The sequence below is a fragment of the Prunus avium genome, chromosome 1 (assembly GCF_965620075.1).
Source record: "Prunus avium chromosome 1, drPruAviu1.hap1.1, whole genome shotgun sequence".
Classification (NCBI taxonomy): domain Eukaryota; kingdom Viridiplantae; phylum Streptophyta; class Magnoliopsida; order Rosales; family Rosaceae; genus Prunus; species Prunus avium.
In genome coordinates this window covers 36,103,039-36,122,147 of record NC_142284.1, presented here as the reverse complement: position 1 = coordinate 36,122,147, position 19,109 = coordinate 36,103,039, and the positions used below count along the sequence as shown (strand labels likewise).

General features: G+C 38.0%; 3 protein-coding genes across 4 annotated transcripts; all 3 read left to right on the top strand.

Annotated features, from left to right (window-relative positions):
* The first annotated feature begins 1,552 nt into the window (after nucleotides 1-1,552).
* On the top strand, nucleotides 1,553-7,633 carry CPL3 (C-terminal domain phosphatase-like 3). Its single transcript, XM_021967940.2, has 9 exons — nucleotides 1,553-2,571; nucleotides 2,688-4,118; nucleotides 4,410-4,991; nucleotides 5,092-5,238; nucleotides 5,333-5,601; nucleotides 5,701-5,812; nucleotides 5,937-6,194; nucleotides 6,631-6,677; nucleotides 6,779-7,633. The coding sequence occupies exons 1-9, from the start codon at nucleotides 1,891-1,893 to the stop codon at nucleotides 6,840-6,842; spliced, it is 3,591 nt and encodes a 1,196-aa protein (XP_021823632.2). The 5' UTR covers nucleotides 1,553-1,890; the 3' UTR covers nucleotides 6,843-7,633.
* A 140-nt stretch (nucleotides 7,634-7,773) lies between these two features.
* On the top strand, nucleotides 7,774-9,877 carry LOC110764908 (protein NETWORKED 3B-like). Its single transcript, XM_021967957.2, has 2 exons — nucleotides 7,774-8,775; nucleotides 9,154-9,877. The coding sequence occupies exons 1-2, from the start codon at nucleotides 8,667-8,669 to the stop codon at nucleotides 9,726-9,728; spliced, it is 684 nt and encodes a 227-aa protein (XP_021823649.2). The 5' UTR covers nucleotides 7,774-8,666; the 3' UTR covers nucleotides 9,729-9,877.
* Nucleotides 9,878-11,060: 1,183 nt separating this feature from the next.
* On the top strand, nucleotides 11,061-16,627 carry LOC110764897 (myosin). Of its 2 annotated transcripts, none has more exons than XM_021967942.2 (17): nucleotides 11,061-11,608; nucleotides 12,103-12,269; nucleotides 12,710-12,785; nucleotides 12,924-12,965; nucleotides 13,058-13,120; nucleotides 13,210-13,259; nucleotides 13,350-13,377; nucleotides 13,583-13,657; nucleotides 13,781-13,891; nucleotides 14,022-14,082; nucleotides 14,349-14,465; nucleotides 14,582-14,703; nucleotides 14,866-14,935; nucleotides 15,045-15,086; nucleotides 15,416-15,456; nucleotides 15,859-15,985; nucleotides 16,318-16,627. In XM_021967942.2, the coding sequence occupies exons 1-17, from the start codon at nucleotides 11,240-11,242 to the stop codon at nucleotides 16,437-16,439; spliced, it is 1,683 nt and encodes a 560-aa protein (XP_021823634.1). In that variant the 5' UTR covers nucleotides 11,061-11,239; the 3' UTR covers nucleotides 16,440-16,627. The 2 variants fall into 2 exon arrangements, with proteins under 2 accessions (XP_021823634.1, XP_021823633.1); XM_021967941.2 differs by having other exon boundaries at nucleotides 11,063-11,608; nucleotides 12,094-12,269.
* The last annotated feature ends 2,482 nt before the right edge of the window (nucleotides 16,628-19,109 follow it).

Genomic DNA, 19,109 nt, shown 5'->3' with positions numbered 1-19,109 from the left:
TAAGCTATTCTAATATACGGAGAGAGGATCGAACTTAAGCGCAAAAGAGCGAGCGAGAATATTGTATTGATCAATTGACCTCACCCACATCTGCATCACTATTAGTTGGTGTGGTTTAGTCCATTTATATTTTCCATTTTGTCCTTGAAATTGAAATTCTTGGCAAGGCTTTGTTTGCCCCCATTCGGGTTTGCTACACCAATTGTTATCAATGCTAGAGTTAATTCAATATGATGGGAGGAAAATGATGGTGCTGAAAAAGCAGAGCAAACATCAATTCAGGAATGTCGAATTTTCTTTAATATTTATTGGCACTATTTATGTCTTTTATTACGCACTCGTCCAAGTGGGGGTGTTAGTGGTTGAACATGTTGAATTCTCAGTCAAAATGGCCTTTCGTTTTAGGGATGCACTGTGCATGCCCGTTTGGCAGTGGCTTTACAATGGCTACCTAACAACCACTGCAAAAAAAAATTGTCAACAATTACTATTATTTGGTGATATTTGGTAACTGTTGTGGGGGTTACTGGAGCCTTTAGTCACTAAAAAAAAGCAAAAGAGGTGACTAAAAGCCTTTTTAGTCACCAAAAAAGTCAAAAAATGTGATTAAAGCCTTTAGTAACCCTCACAACAATCACCAAATTTGGTGACATAATGGTAATTGTTGACACTTTTTTTTTATAGTGAACAGACCAACCTTTTATTGAGCATAAATTATTATTAAAAAGAAAGAAAAAACAATGTGTAAGAAATCCGGCATGAGCTTTTATTTTTTGTTAAGTTTCTTAAACAACATAAAAAATTATTATTCAAAAATTATTTATAAACCTCTACTTTGTTGGAAGAACTCCGAATTCAAATCGTTATTTAAGAAAAAAAAAAAATATATATATATATATATATATATGCTTTTTTTTTTGTCAACTATATATATATATATGCTCAATCGACATCTTATTTGGATAGAAATCTAATTAGTACAAACTATCGAATTTAGGTCATTATTGAATTATGACTCATAAATAACTTACCGCATCATATTTAAATAAAAATCGTACCACTAAAAGACTTGGTAATAATTATAATTTACATGGTCGTTGATGGAGAGCTTTATTATTTTTCTTTAATTTCTATTACTTTTTGAGAAAATTAAAGCAATTAAAGGTAAAATGAGCCAAATATTTGAGGATGTGACAAGGAGTGGTTGCAATTTGCATCAACGGATTGATGGCTTTTGAACTATTCACATGAAATTTCAGACTTGAGAGGAGGGCAAAAAAGGAAGAAAAAAAGGGAAATAGTGTTCGGGCGGCCCGTCCATCCAAAAGTCCAGGTCATGAGCCACAAACGAGTCAAATTACAAACAAAACTTCCACCACCACAACTAAATTACCAATTCCTTTCGTAATGGGGTAAATGGCTTTTGTCATTAAAAAGCTCACCAGGGCCCTCTGTATCTTTTTCGGATTCATGACGTGTACGGCTCAGATTCAAACTCTTCCGTGTGCTAGATTCCCTCGTCCTTATAAACTCCTCCCTCCTCATCCCCCCGTTCTTTACTCTCTCATCGTCTTTCCTCTTTTTTTTTTTTATGTATTTCTTTTATTTTTTCTCTTCTCGATCCGAAGCGTAAATAATCCCCAAGATCGCGATCTCAAAACTCTGCCAAACAGATCTGAAACCGAAGTTTCCACACAAAAATTCAATCCTTCTTCTCTTCTTTCTGTTTCTTCTAATCCAATCTAATTTACCGCGCTAATATTCAGATCTCTGGAAGAGAAAAAAGATAAAAGAACAAAAAATAAACCCTAAAAATTCAATTTTGTAAGAGATTGTATAAATACTTTGTGAAAATTCTTTTCGGGTGTTCGTAAAAGTTGAATAATTTACATGGTCGTTGCTGGATCTAATTGTACTGGGTGGAACAATTTCAAAGAAATCGAAGAAACCCTAGGGGGTCTGATGGGCAAAGATGAGAGTGCCAAAGTTGTTGAAGATGTAGAAGAAGGTGAAATTTCCGATTCAACTTCAGTGGAGGAGATCAGTGAAGAAGATTTTGTTAAGCAGGAGAAGCAGGAAGCTAAGGTTCCTCCCATGGAATCCAAATCTAATGGTGGAGATGCTTCTAGGGTTTGGACGATGCGCGACCTCTACAACTACCCTGGATTTCGGGGCTATGGTTCCGGGTTGGCTAACCTCGCTTGGGCTCAGGCCGTACAGAATAAACCTCTCAATGAGCTCTTTGCAATGGATGTTGGTTCCGAAGAGAAGTTGAAGCGATCGTCGTCTTCGCTGTCTGTGAATTCTTCTAGTAGAGAAGATAGGAGCAATGCGAAGGAAGTGGATAAAGTGGTGATTGTTGATAGTGGTGATGAAATGGATGTTGAGAAGGAAGAAGGGGAGTTGGAGGAGGGTGAGATTGATTTGGATTCGGAGCCTGCAGAAAACGAAAACGCTGCGTCTGGCGAAGCCAAAGATGGTGTTTTGAATTCCAATAATATGAACATCGATAGTTCAGTGACTGATTTGAAGAATGATCCTCCTCTTTTTGCCCCTGAGCAGATGAAAGAGGTGAGCTTTTATTTAATTGAGCTCAGGAACTTTTAGCTGTTTTAGCGTAATCAGTTTAGGATAATTGTTGATATTTCAGAAAGTATTGACATGGTTTATATTTTTTTTTTTCTCAGATAGGGGTGATGATATCCTCTGTAGATTTCCCTGATGTTTTAGCCAGAACTAAAGCTGGTATTAAAGAGAATGAGATGCAGATTATTGATGAGGTTAATAATAAGGATTCTGATGCTTCAGCTGTAAATGCCAGTCATGCACTCACTTCTTCAGCTAATTTTGCTTCAGACTCTGCTGTGGTTCATAATAATACAATTATGTTGTCTGATGTTCCAAGACCAGGAGTGTCTAGTTTAAAGGGTAGAGGGGTCCTGCTTCCCCTGTTGGACCTTCACAAGGATCATGATGCAGATAGCCTTCCTTCGCCCACACGAGAAGCCCCTTCACGTTTTCCTGTTCAGAACACATTGGTTGTTGCTGATGGGATGGTAAAATCAGCGTCAGATACAGCTACCGCTAGGGTGGCGCTGAATGCAGAAGATTTTAGGTTGCCTTCTTACGAAACTGAAGCTCTTAAAGCTGTATCTTCCTATCAACAAAAGTTTAATCGGAGTTCTTTTCTCATGAGTGAAAGACTTCCAAGTCCAACCCCTTCAGAAGACGGTGGTAACGGGGATGATGATACTGGTGGAGAGGTTTCTAGTTCTTCTGCTAGCAATTTAAGAACTTCGTGTCCTCCTATTTCAGGACAGAAAATTGTTTCTCCTTCCCCCACCGCTGTGGGTAGCTCCAGCATGCAAGGACGGGCTACTGCTAAAAGTGCTGCCCTTCCGAATTCTGAGCCTAGTATGACCATAAAAGCTTCAGCTAAGAGTAGAGACCCGAGGCTTCGATTTGCCAATTCTGATATGGGTGCCTTGAATCTTAACCAACAACCCTCGACAGTAGTGCATAGTGCACCTAAAGTGGATTCTGTTATAACGTTAAGCTCAAGAAAGCAAAAACCCCCGGAGGAGTCTAGATTTGATGGTCCTGCATTAAAAAGGCAAAGGAATGCATTGGAAAACTCAGGGATTGTTGGGGATGCAAAAACTGCTTCTGGAAGTGGTGGCTGGTTGGAGGACATTGGTGGCGTTGGACCTCATTTAAATAGCAAGAACCAGACTGTGGAGAATGCAGAAATTGATCCCAGAAAAGTGGTTAAGGTTTTAAGTAGTCCTAGTACTGTTGATGGCAACACCAATGGCCCAAACAGTGCAAATGAGCATGTGTCGTTGATGGGTGCAAGCACGGCTTCCCTGCCTGCATTATTAAAAGATATCGTTGTGAACCCAACCATGCTGTTAAACTTACTTAAGATGGGACAACAACAAAGGTTAGCTGCAGAAGCCCAGCAGAAGTCTGCTGATCCTCCAAAAAGTATGACGCATCCTACAAGCTCAAGTTCAATACTGGTATCAACTGCATTAGGGAATGTTCCTTCAAAGACCTCAGGGATTTTGCAGACACCTGAAGGAACACTTCCCGTTAGTTCACAAAAAGCTCTCATGGTGAGTACTTAGTTATATCCCTTTTCCCAGCTAGATTGAGCTAAGCATGTGCTTCCTTTGCAATTTTTTCCTACTTTTGATGATCTCTTTGATTATTCCAGTTTCTTTTGTTTTAACTCGATAGATATGATTTTTAGAATAATTTCTTCAGCAGTAAACTTTTATTTTTTATTTTTTATTTTTTTCTGTGGGAGGTTTGTTAGATTTCTTTGTTTGCTATATTTATTCATGAGTCCCATTACAAGTAATGCAGAAACTCCTCACATTTTTAATAATTTACAACTTTTGCAGGATGAGTCCGGAAAAGTCCGCATGAAACCCCGCGACCCTCGCCGTGCTCTCCATGGTAATGCACTTCAAAAGAGTGGGAGTTTGGGACATGAGCAGTTCAGAAATATTGTACCCCCATTGTCGAGCATCCAGGGGAATAAGGATAATCTGAATGGTCAGGCGGATAAGAAGCTAGTGACTGCACAATCATTAGATGCCCCTGACATTACTCGTCAATTCACAAAGAATCTGAAAAATATTGCTGATATTATGTCTGTTTCTAATGTATCAACAAGTCCAGCAATAGCTTCTCAGGGTGTTTCTTCCCAACCAGTTCCAATCAAGCCAGAGAGAATAGATCTGAAAGCTGAGGAGCAGCGTCCGGAAAGTATTTCTGCTTCTGAAGCAGCTGCAGCAGGTCCCTCTCGTTCACCGGTCATGTGGGGAGATGTTGAACATCTGTTTGAAGGATATGATGACCAGCAAAAAGCTGCAATCCAGAGAGAGAGAGCAAGGAGGATAGAAGAACAGAAGAAAATGTTTGCAGCACACAAGCTCTGCCTTGTCCTAGATCTAGATCATACACTTCTTAATTCAGCTAAGGTAGTGTCTTGTTGATGTATGGAGTTGGTCTTTTGTGGCCTGTTATTCTAAAGGGATATTTCCTCTATAATTTTGTTATAACTTAGTCTATCCTTTTCAGTTTGTTGAAGTAGATCCAGTACATGATGAGATTTTGAGAAAGAAAGAAGAACAGGATCGTGAAAAACCACAGCGACATCTCTTCCGATTTCATCATATGGGAATGTGGACCAAATTGCGGCCTGGGATCTGGAATTTTTTAGAGAAGGTAATTTTGAATATAATTTTATGCTGACATAAATTATGATTTTATGGTTTATTTGAAAGTGGAGCAATCATTGCGTTGCCTCTTTGGACATCAGGCTAGTCAACTTTTTGAGTTGCATCTTTACACAATGGGGAACAAGCTATATGCTACGGAAATGGCAAAAGTGCTAGATCCAACCGGGGCCCTTTTTGCTGGACGAGTTATTTCTAGAGGCGATGATGGGGATCCTGAAGATGGTGATGAGAGGGTTCCCAAGAGTAAGGATCTTGAAGGAGTTTTGGGTATGGAATCAGCTGTTGTAATTATAGATGATTCTGTGAGGGTCTGGCCACATAACAAACTGAACTTGATAGTTGTAGAACGGTAAGCATTCCTTGATTTATGATATAAACTTTACTGTCTTTGTGTTTTGATTGGCCTGCTTTCCTTGTTACCCAGTGCTTATGTATTGTTATTTTGCAGGTATACCTACTTTCCTTGTAGCAGACGACAATTTGGCCTTCTAGGTCCTTCTCTTCTTGAGATTGATCATGATGAGAGACAAGAAGATGGGACTTTGGCATCCTCATTGGCGGTGAGGATGCTGTTAAACTATTTGAGATTGCAAATAATTGGACATCTTTCTGCTTGATTATCTGTTCATTTTCTTCTCTTGGTTTTTTAAGAGGATACATAATTATCTGTTGTTTTGGCTATAGGTTATTGAGAAGATACATCAGCTCTTTTTCTCCCATTCCTCCCTAGATGAAGCAGATGTTAGAAATATTCTAGCCTCTGAGCAACGGAAGATTTTGGCCGGATGTCGTATAGTATTTAGCAGGGTCTTTCCAGTTGGTGAGGTCAAACCTCACCTACATCCTCTGTGGCAGACAGCTGAGCAGTTTGGTGCTGTGTGTACCAACCAGATAGATGACCAGGTCACCCATGTAGTTGCCAATTCCCTTGGGACGGACAAGGTACTGTTTCTCATAAGCTCTGCCTTTGGAACCAACTACTAAGACTTGAAATATTATTTAAGGGGATTATTTAGATATCTTATGTGAGGTATACCGAGCCTCACTGTCGATAACTGAAAGAAAGAAAGAAAGAAAGAAAGAAAGAGAGAGAGAGAAGAATAACCCAAAACTACGTTGCCTCTTCCCAAAAAACCCTAAAAAGGGAAAGAAAAAGAAAAAAAAAAGGAACTATTTAGAAATATTATTTCAGTGTTTTCCCTTCTTCCCCCTGTTCTGCTTTCTTTCGAGTTGAGGCATGACATTAATTGTTTTGATCAGGTGAATTGGGAAAGAAGAAAAAAAGGAACTATTTAGAAATATTATTTCAGTGTTTTCCCTTCTTCCCCCTGTTCTGCTTTCTTTTGAGTTGAGGCATGACATTAATTGTTTTGATCAGGTGAATTGGGCTCTTTCTTCTGGAAAATATGTTGTCCATCCTGGCTGGTGAGAGATTAGACCTTTGCTTATTTATTTGTTTATTTTTCATTTCCTTGGATTTTGGAATTTGACATGTTTTTTGCCCTTTCTTTTCCGTTATGAACCAGGGTGGAAGCATCAGCTTTGCTGTATCGGAGGGCAAATGAGCAAGATTTTGCCATTAAACCATAAACATTCACCACCCTAACCCTTTTGATAAACTAAAACTGATTAACAGAGATTCAAGAATCACCCCCGGGATGGAACAACCCCTTAGGTCATGCTGGGAACAGCCAAGCCTAAGTCTGACCCTGCTTGGCCCTGTTTTGATTCACATTTTCCTCCCATGAAGTGGCAGTTGCACATTAAATTGCCTGCCAGTTTTCTTAAGCGTGGGAATCAACCTTGAGCTCCCAAAGTTTGCCTTCATGCTGGATTGTATCTCCAGAAGAGGAATGAGGTGGGGAAACTCTGGTTGAGCTTGGTGGTTCTGGTTGGGCGTTGAGGATTGTTTCCCTATCAAATTAGGAGTTTCCCTATTGAATAAGGGAGTGCTTGCCTGACAAATCCCAGTCACTTGGGGGAACAAGGATTGTGTACAAAATGCAAGTTTTCGAGATCCAAAACGTAAAATAAGAGATTGAAATCCAGAGACAAACCTAAGTGATGCTGGTTGGAACTTGGAGGTAAATTACAGTAGATGATGACAACGGCATGAAGAGAAATGTGGGGATAGAAAACTGTATATTGGGGTGGGGGGCTAGCAAGGGAGGAATGAGGCAAGTACTTGGATATATAGTCGGGTCATTTGGGGGGGAAATGACCGGGCTGGTTTGTGATGGTTGCCTGGTTGAGCTAACTTTTCATTTAACTATTGCATCCCACCTAATTAAATTTTCCAAAAAGAAAACACCCAGAATAAACGAATTTTAATACACAAATTATCCAATGAAAGAATTTCTGCCTGAATTAGCTTTTTTATCTTTTTCAATATCTGTAGGCAAGAATATCCTACGTGAATGCTTTTCTTTTTTCATTTTTTTGGGGTTTTGTTTTCTGCCCAGAGGCTCAGCTAGCCTACATGGGTACTGATTCTAATCCCAACCAATTTTGAAAGATGCTGACTGCTGAAGTTCTATAAGGCTTTTTAAGATGAGTAGTTGTCAAGAATTCAATGAGATTACCACTTTTGTCACTCGTAGGGGACTTCCGCCTGGTTTACCTGAATAGAAAAGTTAACCCAATGGGTTGCCTAAATCTTGTTTGGTTGGTGAGAAACCCAAAGAAAATAATAAATTCCCATTGAGACCAAACCTGTGGACCCGAGCTGAGCTTGGGATGAGGAGGAAAGTGAAATTAGCATCAAATCAGTAGGGATGTGAAGATCAACCTCTTGTCTATTTTATGTGATCCCCAATCACCTCACATTCTATTCTAACGGGCCATTAAATTCTCAAGAATCTACATTTAAATTGGCAGTGGCAATCTAAGGGATTCACATTTAATGCGATAAATTAAATTCTAAAAATAACAAAAACTTCTCGAGACTTGTCAATTTCGTTCAAAATCAAAACCCATTGATTATTCCAAATTAATTTCAAGCATTATCAAGTTTGATTCAATATAAATATATATATGTCAAATTTCTAACAAAATACATTTTTTTTTAAAACGCACGTATAATGCATTTATTTGTTAAAGGATGAATTTAACTTATGAAACATTTTCTAAATCATAGAAGACTGTTTAAATTCAAACTCAAACTCAAGAACAGTTTGCGCCCACAGGAAGTTAGAGGGTTTCTAAAGATTCAACGCTATTAAGTTGTCGTATTTTAGAGGGATTTTTTATTTTTTTTGAAGTCCTGAAAATCAGGATAATATTGACAGAGAGTGTTATAAGTCAATACAGATTCAAAGAAACAGGGTTTCATATATAGCGCATATATATATATATAGTGCCCCCAGCAGAAACAAAACCTCAGCGGAGGGAGAAGGTTTTATTGTGTAGAAGACGATGGGTTCAATAGAGACGAACATAGAAGACCAGGCTGCCTCTTTTTCATGGTGGTGGGATAGCCATAATCATCCCCATCAATCTCAGTGGCTTGAAGCCACTCTCTCAGGTTTCTACCTTTTCATCTTCCTCATCTAGGCTAGGGTTTCCACCACCCCACCCCAATTAAATTCATTAGTTTTTGCACGTTTGATTTGTTACATTATGCACACAGAATATTTTCTTTGTTTCCTCCCTTCTCTAGATTTACATTAGAATCTTTTATTTGGATGATTTCTTGCATGCTTAAAATTCAGTTCTTCATGGTGCAAATGTGCATGGCTCATCATATCCGTTTGATCTTGCCCCGTTTATCAACCGTGGGGAGCGTAATATTCACATTCTAATAGCAGGATTATTGAGTGAGATTTTGATTTGAGTTACATGATATGTCACCCAAATGAAGGAGTGAATTCTAACCATACAGAGATGTGATATATTTTTGCAGATTTGAACGAGAAGACTAAGCTCATGCTAAATATTATAGAAGAAGATGGAGATTCATTTGCAAAGAGGGCTGAGATGTTCTACAAAAGAAAACCTACGCTGATAAACTTGCTAGAAGACTTCTACAAGTCGCACCGTTCGCTCGCTGAGAAGTATGATCAGCTTAGGTCTGAACTAATTCAAGCCTCCCATCTGAGATCATTTTCTTCCTTACACTCCTTGAAAGTCCAAACCATCCACAAGTGCGAAAAGGAAGTCAAGGCTTTGAAGACACAGGTTCAGACAGACCAAGAATCCTATGAAGAATCCGATGGTGAGAAAATGTGGGACGAAAAGATCTCAGAACTCATAGAGGAAAATATTCAGCAGCAGGCTGAGTTGATAAGGAGAAACAAGTACCAGAATGAAACAATTCAGAAGCTGAGCGATGAGAACAAAAGGTTGAAGAAGAGTCCTCTGGCAGGACAAAAGGCTGATGATCTCAAAAGGCAAAACCAATCTCAGTTTTCAAGGTCCAAGTCCAAAGGGCCTTCTTTCCTTGGAAGGCTCACTGGATGCACTGGCTCTTGGTCATGATTAACTGGATAACTTTTCAATTTTAAACATACATTATCTATTATCATCATACATATGAAGGTTCTTAGTATTTGACCAAAAAGAATGAAGCTTCTTAGTAAATTTGAATGTTAACCTTACCGAAAATTTTATTTCTTAGATATTACTAACACTATGTGACGGTGTTATACTCAAACTCAAAATCTACTCGTAGTGGTTAACTTTTGATATGCTTTTGCCGCGTTTGTTTTAATCTCTTGTTGATGTTTTCCTACGGTACGGGGCTTCTTGTACATTTCCTTGTTTGCTTTCTTTCGTAGACCCTCGATTGCTGCGGCTTAGATCTGTTTCTTGATTTCGGGCGGCCTTTGTGGTATTTTTGGTTTATAACTAGAGGAGTATAGTACTAGCTAGTACTAGAGGGGAGTCCAATTGGCTTTCTTTTTCACTTTGCTAAGGTGAATTCTCATCTAAGATTCACTTCACCGTTAAGTTCAAATTTGAGCTACAAGTCTCTTATAATCTGGTCAATATTTTGCTCAAGATCAATTATATCGATAAGCCAATTTTATAGATTGAGCCTAATTGCTAATAGTAGATATTGATCATTGTCAATACGCTAATAAATGAGTTCAGTTTAGTTTCCACAGTTTGAGATGTGATGAGAAGAAAAGAGATTTTCAAATGATAGCGATGACAACGACAATAGCGATGAGAAAGACAATTGAAGAGGGAGGGAGATCTCAAATTTTAGTTGGTGGTGGTAGCTAAGAAGAATTGAAGGGAAGGAAAATTTGAGGACGAAAATTAGGTGCAAAGACTACGGTAATTGAAAAAAAAGACAGTTTGGATTCGGCAGTCACTCATTGTTTTGATATTATGAATTGATTTCTAAAATCGGTCATATTGAAATTCAAAAAATAAAAATGAAAAATCAAACTAAATCAGACTGGCTAAAGGCTGGTAAAATGTTATTAGACGACCAAAAAAAATTGCTAAAATGTAATTAATCCTATGTTTTTTTTTTTCGGACTGAAATTTATAATAGTACTTCTTCATTTGCTAATTATCATGATTTCCACTATTGAACTTGAACCTAATTAGGTTGTTAATATCTCAAATTCCAAACCAAACATAAAACTGCATATTCAATCTAATTATCATGATTTCCAAAATCAATCCCAACATTACCATAATTAATCACCCTTATTTACTTTAGTTTTACCAAAATCACACTTGGATTATCATGATTTCCAAAATCAATCCCAACATTACCATAATTAATCACCCTTATTTACTCTAGTTTTACCAAAATCACACTTGGACAAAAAAAAAAAAAAGCATCAACTCACTAGCGTCTAGTAGAGTTTACAGACAGCAGCGGTCTGTCGAAGGAAACCCAAAAAATCCCTCTCTCTCCTCAGTCTAAGCTTAAAGCTCCGAACTTGGAGCCTTCCTGTCTACGTTTCTGCAAACCGACGATCTAGGCGCCCTTTGCCTATATTTATATTTAACTAACTAACTGACACTATATGGACCGGAGACGAACCGACAGCCCGGTCTACGCCCGCCAATGGACGAGCGAGTCTAGCACCACTCTCGGCGGCGCCACATCTCCGGCGATGTCTCCGGTGCGTGGTCACCACGCGCGGTCATCCTCCGCCAGCGGCATCTCCAACATCAAACGCACTCAGAACTTTGCCGCCAAGGCCGCGGCTCAGCGCCTCGCTCAGGTCATGGCCTCTCAGACCGCCGACGACGACGACGACGAAGAGGACGACCTCGGATTTCGATACAGTGCTCCGCCGCCACTCTCTCTGTCTAGAAATGTCAATAGTCCTGGTGCTAAGCCTGTGGCTCCGTCTTCCAGGACCACTACTAGATCGCCTTCGCCCGCGGCGGTAAATCTTTGAGCTCTCAATTATGTGTGTGTATTTTTCTTTCACCTGAGATTTTCAAAATTGAAATTTGTCTGTGGTATAGTAATTAATTAGTAGTTAAATGAGTTGGTTGAAGTGAAAGCTTGAGTTTTTGAGGCAGAAGAACATAATGTGGATTTTAGTTCCTCTTTGTACTTGAAAGTTCTGGTGCCACATTGCTCTTTGTATTCTGATTTACTCTCAATTATGTCAAATTCTGCTCTTGAGTTTAAATATGATAAATCTTTTTTTTGAGTTTAGTTTCTTTTTGAGAAATTAAGGATCTTTTCTGGCTTCAGAGGATTTTACTGAGTCCAATAGTTGATTGACTGTGAGTTTAACCGGCTAAGCCCTTTTTTTGGGTTGGTTTTGGAAGGGATGTGTGTCAATGAACTGGTGATTTGAATGGTTGGGGAGGTTTGGCTTTCAATGTGGAGGGCTGATTGCCTTTTCTGATATTTGATTAGTTAGCACAGAACTCTGTAGAGGAAACTCCACAGGTTCGCTCAACATCAACTGGAAGGCCATCAATGTCTCTCCGTGCAGCGCCTCCATTGGCACCACCCAATAGAACATCACTTAGGACTGCAACTTCCATGCCACCATTGGACCCTCCCACCAATAATAGGAAAAAAGAGAATCGGTAAATAATCTTCTTTCTCATGTCATTTATATAATTGAACAGTTGAAGGTCTGCCATTACTATCTACTACATGTATCTAAAAGGTGTAGGAATAGGCTATAGGATACTTTCTTTGCATTCTACTAGTGTTTTTGCTCATCTCATAATTTACCTTAGTTTTCATTGTCATTCTTTTTCAAGCTTTTGAATGCATGCATACTATGTAAGCAGCCCAATGTTTTGCTAATAAGGTCATTTTTAAGGCTTGATATAACCCCACACACTCACACACGCGGACTAACTAATATAATTTGAATTGTTTTATGTACCTATTCTGTTTCTACCAGAGCCAATCCTTGCAATTAACACTAATTCTGTTAAATACATATTTTGTGTTAGCTTGACTGACATAGTTTATATGATTAAGAATACTGGATATAATGGGTGGGCATGAATTGCAGATTCTTATCAGAAATAGGACATTTCAAAGCAAAAGATTCGGGAGATCATCGAGAGGCTTCTGCACTTCGTGATGAAGTATGCACATGAATTACATGCATTTGAGTTTAAATGCACTGGATATGCGTCATTTGTATCCTCTTTAAGATAAATAAGGATGTCATTTTCTATTTCCTATCCTTGAAGTTGTATTTGGAATAACTATTTACCCTGCAGCTCGATATACTACAAGAAGAGCATGAGAATATTCTTGATAAGGTGCAAGATTTTGTCCTTGTATTTTCTTAACTAAGTAATTAGTTCAATTTAATCTATCTGTAATTTATTCCATTCTGGAATTTATCTTACAGCTCAGACAGGAAGAAGAGAGATGTGATGAAGCCGATGCTAGAGTTAGGGAACTTGAAAAGCAGGTAATTGTTTTGCTATCATGGTGTGCTGCATAATGTATAAGAGTGTGCTTATCATTAATTACGAATTTGCTATATTTTTGAGTTTTCAGGTTGCTGGGTTTGGAGAAGGTGTGTCTTTGGATGCTAAATTCTTGAGCAGGTGAACTAAAGTTCAAATAATTTTCATGCATGCACCTTTCCTTCTCATTTTTCTTTGGTGACACTGACATTATCTGTCCATGCTTTGCAGAAAGGAAGCTGCCTTGCGACAAAAAGAGGTAATTAAGTAAACTTAAGATGCTCTTTATCTTACCTTAAATACGAGTCAATCAACTTACAATTGTTCATAGGTCACTATATGAGTGGAAATTTTTTGCTTTTATCTAAGGTCTACCGTGAGTTTACTAAACCAGAATGTGCATTAATTTGTGTTTGTTTTTTTTTAAGGAAGACCGTCTAATGAGTTTTTTTATATTGTTATAGGTTGCATTTAAAGATGCAAAACTGTCAAAGGATGAGGTAGATACAGAGGCTGCATCTCTTCGGTCTGAAGTCGAGGTACTTGTGCTACCATGCTGGCATTGTCAATCTGCTAAAAGGAATTGCTAAATCCAAGTCTGATGCATAACCAAATATAAATGTGGCATGCAATTTGATAGTGTAGTTTCTTGTTTGAATCAGAAAGCAAAAGAAGCAAGTGCAGTTGTTATGCAACAACTTGATGGAGCTGAATCTGAAGTGAAATCCCTACAACTAATGACACAAAGAATGATATTGACTCAGGAAGAAATGGTATGTGTATGCATAGTTGCATGGAGCTATTAATAGTCATCTGGTGATTAATTATTCAGTATATGTACTTTTGCATACAGCATATTAGTAGCCTTCTGGGGATTCATTATTTGGTATATCTGTACTTCAGGAAGAAGTAGTTCTCAAGAGGTGTTGGCTTGCACGCAATTGGGGCTTAGCTGCAATGCATGGTATGCTATGTCATAATTTCTAGCATATAGAAAGGAACTCATAGTACTTTTATATGTTTATTTCTTTTAAAATTAATTCCGACAATTAATTACTCATTGATATTTGGTTTTTGTTTGCTTTTGCTTGCATTTTGTTCTATAGGAAACAAAATGAAAAGAGAGCAATCTCTTAAGTTGTCAAAGCTTTTGCTTGCACAATAGGTTTTTATGATACTCGCGTATCATCATTTGGTTCAACTTTAAACAATTTCTGTTATGCCTTGTAGGTATTTGTGCAGATATTGCAGTAACTAAGTACGAATACTGGTCATCACTAGCTCCTCTTCCATTTGAGGTTGTCATTTCTGCAGGACAAAAGGCTAAGGAGGAATCCTGGGAAAAAGGCTAGTAATCATCATAACTGAGTTTTTTCTGTTAGTATATATATTTGTTTTCTTTTCTTCAGTGACAGGAAAATTTCATTGGACTTATTGCAGGCTCTAATTCTTATGTTGAACAGGTTATGATGATCTTGAGAAGAGAAACAAACTTGTTCAAGACTTAAATGATTTAACTGGAGAAGGAAACATTGAGAGTATGCTTGCAGTTGAAATGGGATTGAAGGAGCTTGCTTCCTTGAAGGTTCCATTCTAATCCATTGCTCATCTTATTTTATTATTATATATTGTTTTTTCTGATGTCATTTTCCAACTCAGGAACACCATTTGCTCAATTGTTGCTTCTTCGTTAATCTGCTGCTTTTTCTTTTTTCTGTGGTTAATTAATGATGTTGCTACAACGAAGGTTGAGGAGGCTATAGTGCTTGCATTGGCCCAGCAACGGCGTCCAAACTCTACTCGGCTATCCTTTTCAGGTATGCATTGTATTTCTATAACATGTTGGCATGTGTGGTTCCCTTTTCTTCCGATGTTTGCTATCATCCAACATTCCTATTGTGTTTTGATACATAATGTTGTTATCAGATATCAAATCACCTGCTGACCCAAAGTTTATGGAGGCTATTGGTACGTCATTCTTTTTTCAGATATTGAATTGTAAGGTGATCCATAATTTACCATATTTGACAAGAAAAAATAAACTTTGAAACTGTTACTAAATTATGGAATAGGGAAAATTCATCATACATCAGCATCTTATCAAATTAGCTTGACAAGATATGCATTAACCAGAAACCGTGTCCTGACAGTCATTAATTCTTTCCTTTTTTAAGCATTGTGTGATCCTAATCAACAAGTTCTTCAGTTTATATGTCATTATTTTATGATTGATAGAATTCCATAATTGTTTGTCGTAATGATATGAATGTGATACATATATTGTTGTTTTCTTGCAGAGTTGAGTCCAGAGGAGTCTGAGGATGTACTTTTTAAGGAGGTTTGAAATTTCAGTTTGAGTTATTTGTCTTTGCATCTTATTGATTTTGGAAAATGCTTATTTGTGCATATGTATGTTGTTAAATGTACATCTTCAGTTGTATGTACGAAATTATATGTGCACTTAAAATGCTGAACTTCTTAATAATATGGTTTCTAGCCTATTAATTAGAAATATACCGGTTTGTTAGTCAACTGACACAGGCATTTGAATTATAGCCAACTTAATAATATGGTTTATATCACATGGTTCAAGTAGTCTCGTATCATAATCTTCAAACTTAATAGTCATTATTTTTCCTTTAGTACAATCAACATATTTGCCTATGCATTTGTTTTTCACAAGGACAAGTTATCTATATCATGTTAATGCAATTATTTTGAATATATCCAACTGTCATAGGCATGGCTTACTTATTTTTGGAGAAGAGCCAAAGTTCATGGTATAGAGGAGGAGATTGCCAAAGAAAGAGTTCAGTTTTGGATTAACCGCAGTAGACATTCACCCACATCACATGACGCTGTTGATGGTGAGTTTTAGTTTGCTGGCAAGAATTTTGTGTTTCACTGAGTTTAACGATGGTGGAGTTGCTATCTTGGAAGAAAATTGTCTGAACATCAATTTTAGTTCTCATTTTTTATATTTCTGTTTCCTATTGGGGATTTTCTCTGGTCTTGCATACTCAATGGTGCTCTTTGAAATTCCCTTGCGTAAATCCTTCAAGAAAAAATCTTAGGAACAATAGATTCTTTGTATTTCTCTTATCAGCACACGTGGTCCTTGCACACAAAATCAATGCATTCTATTTGAGATTCAATATGGCAGTGTTGTAGTTTTGCTTATATGAGTTCTTTTTATCAGTCGAGGAAGGGCTGATGGAACTCAGGAAATTGGGAATTGAGCATCGGCTGTGGGAAGAATCCCGCAAGGCAATCGATCAAGACCCTTCCACGCCTATTGCACAGAAATCCGCTCCACGGTGAAGAAGCTATGCTTGATAGTAAAGATCTTTTAGATGTATGTGCGGTTGTATGTATTTTTCCTTTGACTTTATTTTTTTGTGTTAATTGGTGTTGAAGTATTTTTCATCTGAACTTCTGCCCGACACGGGGCTCCGGTTATCAACACATCTATTCACAATCGAGGGGTACCCTTTTTTATTTTTTTATTTTATTTTTTAAAATTTGTGCTTTCAAAGGGACTCTGTTACTGTCAGTGTTCATTACAATTGTACAAAATCGAATCTCAAATATGCCTTTTATTTTACCTTCTGATTTGAGTTCTGATATCATTGGAGCTAATCTAAAATTGTATCTAATATCTACTATGATTATTGGCAACCTCGCAGCATGGGGTTCTCCTAAAAGAGATAATACCACCAAGATTATCATTTCCAACATTTGATAAATGAAACAATATCAACAATCTGTGGATATTTGTTTGAAACTTGGATCATTTAGGTTGTCCTCTCTCTGTTTTTGAAGCGCTATATAAGAATGGCCCATAATGTAAAGTCCACTATCTTTAACGGCTCTTTCTGGTTTGAGACGAGTCTGGAAAGTTGACCATTGACATCTTTTTCCCCACATACTCTCAAAGACTTTGCGACTTAAGGTGGAGGCAGTTGAATATTGCCATTGCAATATTTTCACAATTTATGTTCAAAATTTACCGTTCTGCATTGAAATTATACGAAAGATAACTGAACTGGACGTAATGGCCTGTGAAATGGTTTTGGCATGAGGACAAATATTGTCCAAGAATAAGACCCCTACCAATGCATCGACAATCAGAATTCACCTACACCCGTACCAATGCATCGACAGTCAGAATTCACCTACACGCACAAATTGACCACTGATGGTAACTGTTTGTGCAAATAATCTCACGGGAGAATATTCGCTTCTAAATCCTCGAACCTTCGATCTTCCTTCTCTCTCCTTCTCGATTCCTGTAAAACAGATTGGAGTAAATAGACCACACCCGGGGGGTGTTGGCCAAAGGCCCTCCGATGCCTAAGTTAGTTCAAGTGTTTGTAGGAAAACAATAGCTAAGCGAAGGGTACGGAGTTTGTATGGTGTGAACCGGGTGGCCGGAGCCGTGTGTGGTGGTCGGAGCTGTGTGGAGAAAATATGGAGAGTGGAGAGGGAGAGAGAGCTTCGGGTATTTTCTCGGGTTCTGGAGCTAGGTTTAGAAGTAGGGTTTCTGAAGTCGGGTTTCTGATGTCAGTTTAGATGTACCTTGAATGATGACTGAAGTCATCTATTTATAGGAGCCTCGGGGCTAGGGTTTCGTAGCCTCGGGGCTAGGGTTTCGTAGAGATTGAGTCGGACTCGATTACATCTCTTTATTATGATAATATCTGATAATTAATTATCAGATAATATCCCCTTATTGTGATAATATCCGAATTAATGATATTATCTCTTTTAAATAAAGATAATATCTGATTTAATGATATTATCTTTATTAATTATAAGATAATACCCTATAATTAAGATATTATCCCAATTAATTAATTAACCAAATAAATTGGTTTAATTAATCAATTTACGGGATAATCTTCTTTTCCACGTGGCGTGCTCTGATTGGAGACGAAAATATTTGCTCCCACAGTAACGTTCTTCATTGAGCTACTTAGTTATTTTCTAGCTCTAAGTTAACGTTACCTAACCATTCACTTTAATTACTGGTCCTAAGAAAGAATAACGAATAAAATTGGTTTTGTCATCTCATAGATGGAACATTGTAAAATGGCCGTTGGGAGGCTTTAGAATCCAAACCCCACAATCTCATCTACGCTCTCTCTCTCTCTCTCTCTCTCTCTCTCTCTCTCTCTCTCTCTCTCTCTCTGTGGTCTCTGTCTCTGTCATGCGGTCCATAGCACTTAGCACGCGCAGCAGGTTTTGTTGAAGGCCTGTAACTAAAATATTGTAGGGCCAAACATAAAACTTACCACAAGAGCATGGGCAACTGAGCAAACATGAAACCAAACAAGGAGAGATATCTAAAACTTACAGAAGATGGATGGGGGCATGTGAATATAATAGTGGCCCGTGGCCATGGCCTTCTTGGTGTACACCCCCAGCAAAAAAAAAAGAAGGGATTCTTTTGGTGAAAAGGTGCGCATAGGAAAGTAAATAAAGAAGAGAAAAGACACCAGAATTCTAAAGGTGATTTTGACCCAATATCTATCAGTTTTTCCCTTTCTATTTTGTGACATAGGGGGACCCTTATCTATACACACACCTACCTGTTTTACATTTATTTAGAATCTTCATCCACTATATTAAAGTATTACACATTTGGCAAACTCACCTTGAAATTCAAACGAGATTACCCTACAATTGGACGTTTCTATATCATGGTTTTCCCCATAATTATTACATTGAAATCATTATATTGGCTTGCATTATTCTTTGGATTAGGAACTCAGGAGGAAGACTTGGAGTTGGAACTCTCTTCTCTTCTAAAAAACACTTTTTTTTTCTTCTTTCCAGTTGTGAAAGTTGCTATGGAAGTTAGTTGAGATGGGACTGCAAAAAAGCAAAAGGCAATGTGGTGGGAGGAGGAGGTTTCCAAGATGAAAAAAATTGTAGGCATGGCATGGTGTGGGTGGCAAGGCAGGACCTTTCGATAGGTTTTGCCTTTTG

Bases quoted from the DNA above. Each gene is read 5' to 3' on its own strand.
- CPL3 (XM_021967940.2), top strand. From the start codon at position 1,891: ATGGTCGTTGCTGGATCTAATTGTACTGGGTGGAACAATTTCAAAGAA. The intron at 4,119-4,409 runs GTGAGTACTTAG...CAACTTTTGCAG, and splicing joins GTTCACAAAAAGCTCTCATG to GATGAGTCCGGAAAAGTCCG. The intron at 6,678-6,778 runs GTGAGAGATTAG...GTTATGAACCAG, and splicing joins TATGTTGTCCATCCTGGCTG to GGTGGAAGCATCAGCTTTGC.
- LOC110764897 (XM_021967941.2), top strand. From the start codon at position 11,240: ATGGACCGGAGACGAACCGACAGCCCGGTCTACGCCCGCCAATGGACG. The intron at 11,609-12,093 runs GTAAATCTTTGA...ATATTTGATTAG, and splicing joins GATCGCCTTCGCCCGCGGCG to TTAGCACAGAACTCTGTAGA. The intron at 12,270-12,709 runs GTAAATAATCTT...CATGAATTGCAG, and splicing joins AATAGGAAAAAAGAGAATCG to ATTCTTATCAGAAATAGGAC.
- LOC110764908 (XM_021967957.2), top strand. From the start codon at position 8,667: ATGGGTTCAATAGAGACGAACATAGAAGACCAGGCTGCCTCTTTTTCA. The intron at 8,776-9,153 runs GTTTCTACCTTT...ATATTTTTGCAG, and splicing joins GCTTGAAGCCACTCTCTCAG to ATTTGAACGAGAAGACTAAG.